General features: G+C 39.9%; 1 protein-coding gene across 1 annotated transcript in view; it reads right to left on the bottom strand.

Annotated features, from left to right (window-relative positions):
* The window catches only part of enox1 (ecto-NOX disulfide-thiol exchanger 1), a 72,367-nt gene extending 72,161 nt beyond the window's left edge, over positions 1-206 (bottom strand). The window contains exon 1 of the mRNA XM_008295413.1: positions 144-206. Within this exon, the coding sequence (XP_008293635.1) occupies positions 144-153 (10 nt within the window). The 5' untranslated portion in view covers positions 154-206. The remainder of the gene's footprint in view (positions 1-143) is intronic.
* Positions 207-7,929: the final 7,723 nt, after the last annotated feature.

The following is a 7,929-nucleotide window of genomic DNA, read 5'->3' as shown; positions in this document are numbered from 1 at the left end:
CTGTATTTCACTGATGCAGGAGAACGATGAGGACTCTTAATGGCATCCCAAAAAGTTTTCCTGTCCTCAACAAGGTTTGGAAAATGGTCCCATCTCATATCATACAGTCATTTCAGGTGCAGAAGTGGAGTGTTGCTGCGTACCGCTGGCCATAGCCGGTGGTCTTTTCTCTGCTCTCTCTGCAGTGCTGTCATCAGATCCTTCCTCCGGCTGCTGGAGGGATGGAGGGACGGATGGACGGCCGGGCTCATCCAGCCGGAGCCCCCGTCACAGTCCACCTGTTTGAGACCAAGACAAAAGGTGGGAAATAAACAGTTAAACTCACGCCTGAGCCGGGGGTCTGACGCAGAACCAGAGAAATCTTAAGCTAATAATTAAGAGGCGAAGCTGCGATCCCAAACAGGAAAAGCTGCTTAAGCACCACAGATGTGTTTCCATGACATCACGCTGGCTCACTGGAGACTTTCACCTGCATCACCTTCACTCAGCCACGAAACACACGTCTGCCTTTACAGTCAATCACTTTGCATCGGAGACGTGCTTATTGTGACAGATTTGGGTCCCCACAACATGAGTAAGACCCCCCAGCACACACACATCCAGCAGTGCTTTCTAATCTCTGAAAACACACACACACACACACACACACACACACACACACACTCCACCCTTGATGCTGCGTGTTGTTGGTGGGCTGGCATCTCGGTCATTACCACTTCCCCACCCCTGCGCTGAGCCGAGCTGTCGGAGCCACATGGAAAACATCAGAGGAGCAAAGTGACAGCGCTCAGAGGCTCCCGGCAGATCCCTCGCTTCTGTCCGACGGCCACAATTCAGCTGCGTCCGGATCGGTTATTAGCCGGCAGCGTGCAGGGAGACTCCCACTGTGATTGTTTTCCTGCAGCCTCGGCTCTGGACGGATTTTATTTCAACACTTTTTCTGTTTTGCTCTTTGTTTCCACCACTTTGGCACCTAAATGCAGCATCCTAGTGGAAGCTCGATGATTTTTTTTTTTTTTTTTTTTGTTTTGCTCTTTGTTTCCACCACTTTGGCACCCAAATGCAGCATCTTAGTGGAAGCTCAGTGATTTTTTTTTTTTTGCACAAATAAACAACAAAAGAAAACTTCCATCATAACAGCAAAAAAATAATAATAATTTGGGGAAAAAATGCCAAAATGTTTTTATAAAGGGCTGATTATCTAATATAGTTAGTATGAAACACTGATTATAGCTGGAAGATGAGAAAAACAACAACAAAATGTGACATTAAACTATTGTTTTTTAAAAAGATATATCAAAAAACACATATATCTTTTATAATTGCACAAGTTTTCATAGCAAAGATGCTGCCTGAACGTGTTTACATCGGTGCATAATATCAATAAACATGTAAAAATACAGTTTTTATTCTTATAAGTATCATTTAACATTCTCTATATATCGATATCTCTACATATGCTAATTCCTTATATAATATAATAATGTATTCTGCCTCTCTATCTCTAATTATATGATGATGTTCAAGACGAATGAACTAATGCGACACACGTAACCATGGTAACCGTACACAAAGATGGCGGCTTCTGTTGCTTTAGAAGATATAAAGGCAAAAAATAAAAAGTTAGATTAAAACTTCAATGCCAAAGTCTTGTTTTTACCATTTCTTGATTTAAACAAGGCAGAAACATAAAAACTAAATCAACATCCGGTGCCAAAACGATGACTGTTGACAGTTAATTGATTAATCGTTGCAGTGAAATCACGCTGGTGCTTCCTTCGTAGTTTAATTTTACATTCTGGACCAATAAACAAACAAAAACCCAGAAAATAAAGACGCTTCAGCACCATTATCACATTTTTCTTTGCGTCAAAGTGCAACATTAATTCTTCTCCGTGAGTATTTCTACTCGTGAAAGAGTCTGTGCGATCATATTATTTCTACATCCAGAGGAATTTAATCTGAACTCGTACTTCTGTATATTTTTTGTTTATTTTTTTCTGATATTTCTTCTCTGCTGCAACATTCATTCATTCATAAACACAGGAGCTGCTGACAGATAACTGTGTGGACTAGTAATGGTGCTAATTTGACAAAATACAGTCATGACTCGATAATCTGACACTAAATGTAAAACCGTCTTTTATGTCGGATTGTCAAGACGGAGGTCCAGATACAAGGAGGGCTTGATGCTGGAAGGATCATTAGTTGTTAATATTTGTGGTTCACAGTTGTTATAATAACTAGTAGGGCTGGTCCCAATAGCACTTTCTGCTCTCTGGATATTCAGGCCCAATTAATGATGAATATCCGAATATTCGGTGCTGTCGGTGTCCGGAACACACAGACAGTACTTGGCTGCTGATGCTAGTTTAGTTATCGCTCACACTACTGTTTCCACCATCGGTGGCGGCGGGGGAGTGGCAGATACGCTCCATAGATATGCGTAATAAAGGCTAGATGTCTTAAGGCAGCGTTCCGAGCTGGATCACCCTTCGACCATCTTGGTACCAGGAAGCTCTCTGGTGGAACCTGTGGTACGTGAAGGAAGGTGAGTGATCTGCACAAACGTAAACACTCTTATCTCGCTGAAATCTTGACGGATTTACAAGCGGTTTGGTTTCTTACAAACCTTATTAACGTGGCTACAATTCAAGTTACAGAAATACAAATAAAATACAAAATAATTAAAATACTAATTGTTGATGGCCGTGACAGTGTAACATAATTATCCATCAGTGCAGTGTTATAAATACACCTCTGATGTTTATAACAAACCAAACCGTTTGAAAATCGGCAGAAAATTGAGCAAGTTATGGTTATTTAAAAAGTACCTGCACCACGACAACACAATGTTATGGGTGAGCGAGCGGACCGAGCCAAGATGGCCGCCAGTGTGGCCGTGCGATTCCATTGGCCGACAGCGCGGACAAGACATCTGGCCTTTCTTATACATATCTATGCACTCCACCATTACAATACGTCGCATTTAATTGGAAATGTGAACGAACTCGCAAAAAAATCTGAATGTAGCATCAAGTCCTGCAGTGTGAACGTAGCCAATCTGTGGGATTGTTCAGTCAGATAATACGCCGTCATCCTGATTGGTGACATAAAACGTCATGTTGGAGTCAGAATCCAAGGCTGTCGNACACGTAACCATGGTAACCGTACACAAAGATGGCGGCTTCTGTTGCTTTAGAAGATATAAAGGCAAAAAATAAAAAGTTAGATTAAAACTTCAATGCCAAAGTCTTGTTTTTACCATTTCTTGATTTAAACAAGGCAGAAACATAAAAACTAAATCAACATCCGGTGCCAAAACGATGACTGTTGAGAGTTAATTGATTAATCGTTGCGGTGAAATCACTCTGCTGCTTCCTGTTGTAGTTTAATTTTTCATTCTGGACCAATAAACAGACAAAAAATCCAGAAAATAAAGACGCTTCAGCATCATTATCACATTTTTCTTTGCGTCAAAGTGCAACATTAATTCTTCTCCGGCAGTATTTCTACTGAGTCTGTGCGATAATGTTATTTCTACATCCAGAGGAATTTAATCTGAACTCGTACTTCTGTATATTTTTTGTTTAGTTTTTACTGATATTTCTTCTCTGCTGCTGCAACAGTTATTCATTCATGAACACAGGAGCTGCTAACAGATAACTGTGTGGACTTGTAATGGTGCTAATTTGACAAAATACAGTCGTGACTCGATAATCCGACACTAAATGTAAAACCGTCTTTTATGTCGGATTGTCAAGACGGAGGTGGAGATACAAGGAGGGCTTGATGCTGGAAGGCTCATTAGTTGATAATATTTATTGTTCATAGCTGTTATAATAACTAGTAGGGCTGGTCCCAATAGAATTTTCTGGTCTCTGGATGTTCAGGCCCAACTAATGATGAATATCAGAATATTTGGCGCAGTCGGTGTCCGGAACGCACAGGCAGTACTTGGCTGCTGATGCTAGTTTAGTTAGCGCTCACACTTCTGTTTCCACCATCGGCGGCGGTGGGGGAGTGGCAGATACGCTCCATAGATATGCATAATAAAGGCTAGATGTCTTAAGGCAGCGTTTCGAGCTGGATCACCCCTCGGTCATCTTGGTACCAGGAAGCTCTCTGGTGGACCCTGTGGTACGTGAAGGAAGCTGAGTGATCTGCACAAACATAAATACTCTTATCTCGCTGAACTCTTGACAGATTTACAAACAGCTTGGTTTCTGACAAACATTATTAACGTGGCTACAATTCAAATTACAGAAATACAAATAAAATACCAAATAATTAAAACACTAATTGTTGCTGGCCGTGAGAGTGTAACATAATTATCCATAAGTGCAGTGTTATAACTACACCTCTGACGTTTAAAACAAACCAAACCATTTGAAAATCGGTAGAAAATTGAGCAAGTTAGGGTTGTTTAAAAAGTACCTGCACCACTACAACACAATGTTATGGGTGAGCGAGCGGACCGAGCCAAGATGGCCGCCAGTGTGGCCGTGCGAGTCCATTGGCCGACAGCGCGGACAAGACATCTGGCCTTTCTTATACATATCTATGCACTCCAGGCTGTCACTACGTTAAGGCTGTTAGTTTTTCCTAAAAACCTGTCGGATATCAAGGTTTAGGATTGTTAAGGGTCGGATCATCGCGTCACGACTGCACATCAAGAACTACCGGCTAAACATGATGCTACAAAGAGAACATCGGTGTTAAACTGTGGCTGACATCACATGAGGTCTGTCTCCTGATTGGGTTAACTTTTGACGGCCTAATTAACAAGAATTAACAGAATCATTAGAGCCAATTAAAGTGCAAACAGGAGCTCCTTGTGGCTCCTTGTTACGCATTCGAGGGTGAAAAACGATGCAGCGGGTGACGTTAAAGTCACCCGGAGATTCCACAAGCGCGAGGAATTAAAATTTGGTCTTGACTTTGAGCGCCTCCTCACATGTCTGCTCCCATCCGGCGCCATCAGACCGTATCTCTGACGGGAGGATTGGTTTGTCATGCCGAACACGTCGGCCGCCTCGGCCCCGCTCTGCTCTGCAGTAATCACCATCACTCACATCTGACACCAGGAAGCCGGCGGAGCCCCCGCAACACATCCCGCTTTAATTGAGACACAATCATATCAATGGCTTTTCATTAAGGGCCGTGTAGTTCGGGGAGACTTCCAGCCAAAACTCCACCGTGTGCTCTTTCCCTCCCTGCAGTCGTGAATCTTAATTAGAAACCAAACGTTGCGGTTTCATGTTTGCTGCAGTCTGTTTGCATCCTGAACATGTGACTGTGTGGACTGTACGAGCCTTCAGAGTGCACGGATCTGCACAAGCACGCTCCTAAAACCTGAGTTCAACCCTGAAGCTGACAGAGGAGCTCGTGTATGAATGCTGCAGGCGGAATTAGCTCCCCGCTGATGAAGAGGAGGATTGTGGATGAAGCAGCAGCAGCAGCTCATGACAGACGGAGGATTCAGCTTCACTGCAGCAGCGCCACAAGTTCATCAGTTTATTTTAGGAATTATTCATCTCGCAAGTAAAAGCGCTTAGCTCGCTAGACCACTACGCCGGGCCGGGCTGGAAATACCTCGACGAGAACATCCCGTTGGTTCTGAGGACGCTGTTTCTTTTCGCTGCCGGCTGATTGTTGCAGCAGTTTATTAATCTGAGAGCCAAAACAGTCCATTTACAGTCCATAACATAGAGAGAGGATGTTTTTTTAAAAATATGAGACGTTTACATGTTCAGAGAAGTTCATCGTGTTTTCTATCCTTTAGTTAAAGTTATCACACCACCACAGTTAGCATGAAACACTGATTTTAGCCGGCATATAAGAAAAATAATGACAACGTGTGAAAGGAAATAAATAACTAAAAAAATAGCACCCTACATGAAAAAAAAACCATCTATTACTGTGAATTTGATATGTTTTACAGATTTTTTTTTCTTTATTTTTGAAATACATTAAATTACAAAAATCCACATTAGATCAGGAGATCTGCTGTAAATTAATAACCTGTAACTGTCATTAATGAGACTTTTTTTAAACAAATTTGAATTTGGCATTAAAACACATTCCCACATCTGCACATTTATTTGCTTTTTTTGTTTGTTTTTTTTAAATTTATTACATGAACCTGTTAAATATTGAAAATATGTGTTTCTAGAATGAGAGACAATTCATGACATTTAATTGTTATTGGTTCTGTTTAGTTAAATGACATGTTTGCTAAATGGCAGATGAAAGTATAAATGTCTTATTTATAAGCACTGACATTTAAAAAAAATATATATACAGTTTTAATATTACAAATATCATTTAGCGCCCTATACACTACAGATGTTGATTCCTTATAATATATAATATTATCTATATAGAAGCATGTATCTATCTACACATCTGTTTTTCTATATATTTGTTTCTATTTATATTATTATTATTATATATTTTAGGTAATTTCATTGTTTCTACACAAAATACGCTTTAAAAAAGCTAAAAAAAAAATCACACATGAAGTCATTTAAAACTAAAATATATTCTAATGTTGGAAAATGACTCTATTTATTATGAGAGGGTTATTTTTCCTTCTTTGTGTATTTAATAGATGAACCTGTTAATTATTATGAATATATTTCTGAAGTTAGAGACAATCAGTGACACTCTGGACAAAAAGAAGTTCCGTTAAATGACGGATATCTCTTATCATTCAGAAGAACAAAAGTTTTCATCAGTGTATAAAACCTTTAAGCATTAATAAATGTAAAAATAGAGTTTGTATTATTAGAAATATAATTCAGCACCATAGCGATATCTGTACCTCTATAATCATATTGTATATATAGAGAAATATCTCTCTAGGTAATTTCACTGTTTCTACGTAGGTTAAAAAATAAAAATATGATCAAATTCAAGACCTTTATTGTCACAAACACATTATAAACAGTATGACGTGCAATAAAATGTGTTGAGCACCTGCTCCAGACTGAAACCAAACTAATAATAAGAGGAATAATAAGATTAAAGAATAAAAACACACAAGAAATAAATATATATAAGATTATATGTGTATATATGTAGGAATAAGCAAAATAAATTCATCAAAGTGTCAAATCGTGCAAAAATATATGTAAATACAGGATGAAACAGAAGCAGGATGTGTTCTAATGATGGACAAATGACTTTACTTTCAACAGAGGAGGCTTTTCCGTCGTTGTTTTACAGTGAATCTGAGCTACTTTCTGAAATGAGGAGCGACTGATGAGGAGAAGTCGGGGGGTGAAATTAGATTTGCTGAATTTGCATCAACTCGAGCCTCCGAGCGACGCAGAGGAATCAGGCCGACGAGGAGCTTATGTAAAGCACGACGAGCTGCAAACACACAACACACACACACACTGACACACACACACTCTGCATCCAGGTGAGGACGGTGTGTTTAATGGGCCGCAGCAGGACGATACCTGAAGCCTCCAGCAGCACCTGCAGCTCCGCAGCCGCCGTCTCTTTATTTGTTCGTGTCGACCTCGTCTGTCTAATCCGTCTAATTTTCTGTTTGTGGATGTAATGTAGCGGCGCAGGCCTGAAGACGAGCTCCTCTGGGATGTGTTTCCTGCACTGCTTTCTCTCTTTTTGCATGTAAACTAATAAATAAATGGATTGTAATGTGACTTTTACGACTGCTGAGGTGCAGCACAGGAGGTCTGAGCTCCCATCATTCCTCTCTCTGCAGGAACGACAGCTAAAGCATCAGAGTTTGTGTAAAATCAGTTTCCACATCAGGAGCAGCTTTGCAATGATTCATAGTTTAAAAATTTAAAAAAAAAAATGGTAACATAAAAGAATGTAAAAATAATTAAAATAACAGCAAGTATCTGTAAAATAACATCTACTGATTTCAGTTAAGTTGAAAAAGGGAAAAAA

Source organism: Stegastes partitus, unplaced genomic scaffold, assembly GCF_000690725.1.
Source record: "Stegastes partitus isolate 25-593 unplaced genomic scaffold, Stegastes_partitus-1.0.2 Scaffold1044, whole genome shotgun sequence".
NCBI classification, from domain to species: Eukaryota; Metazoa; Chordata; class Actinopteri; family Pomacentridae; genus Stegastes; species Stegastes partitus.
This window is presented reverse-complemented; position numbering and strand designations above follow the sequence as displayed.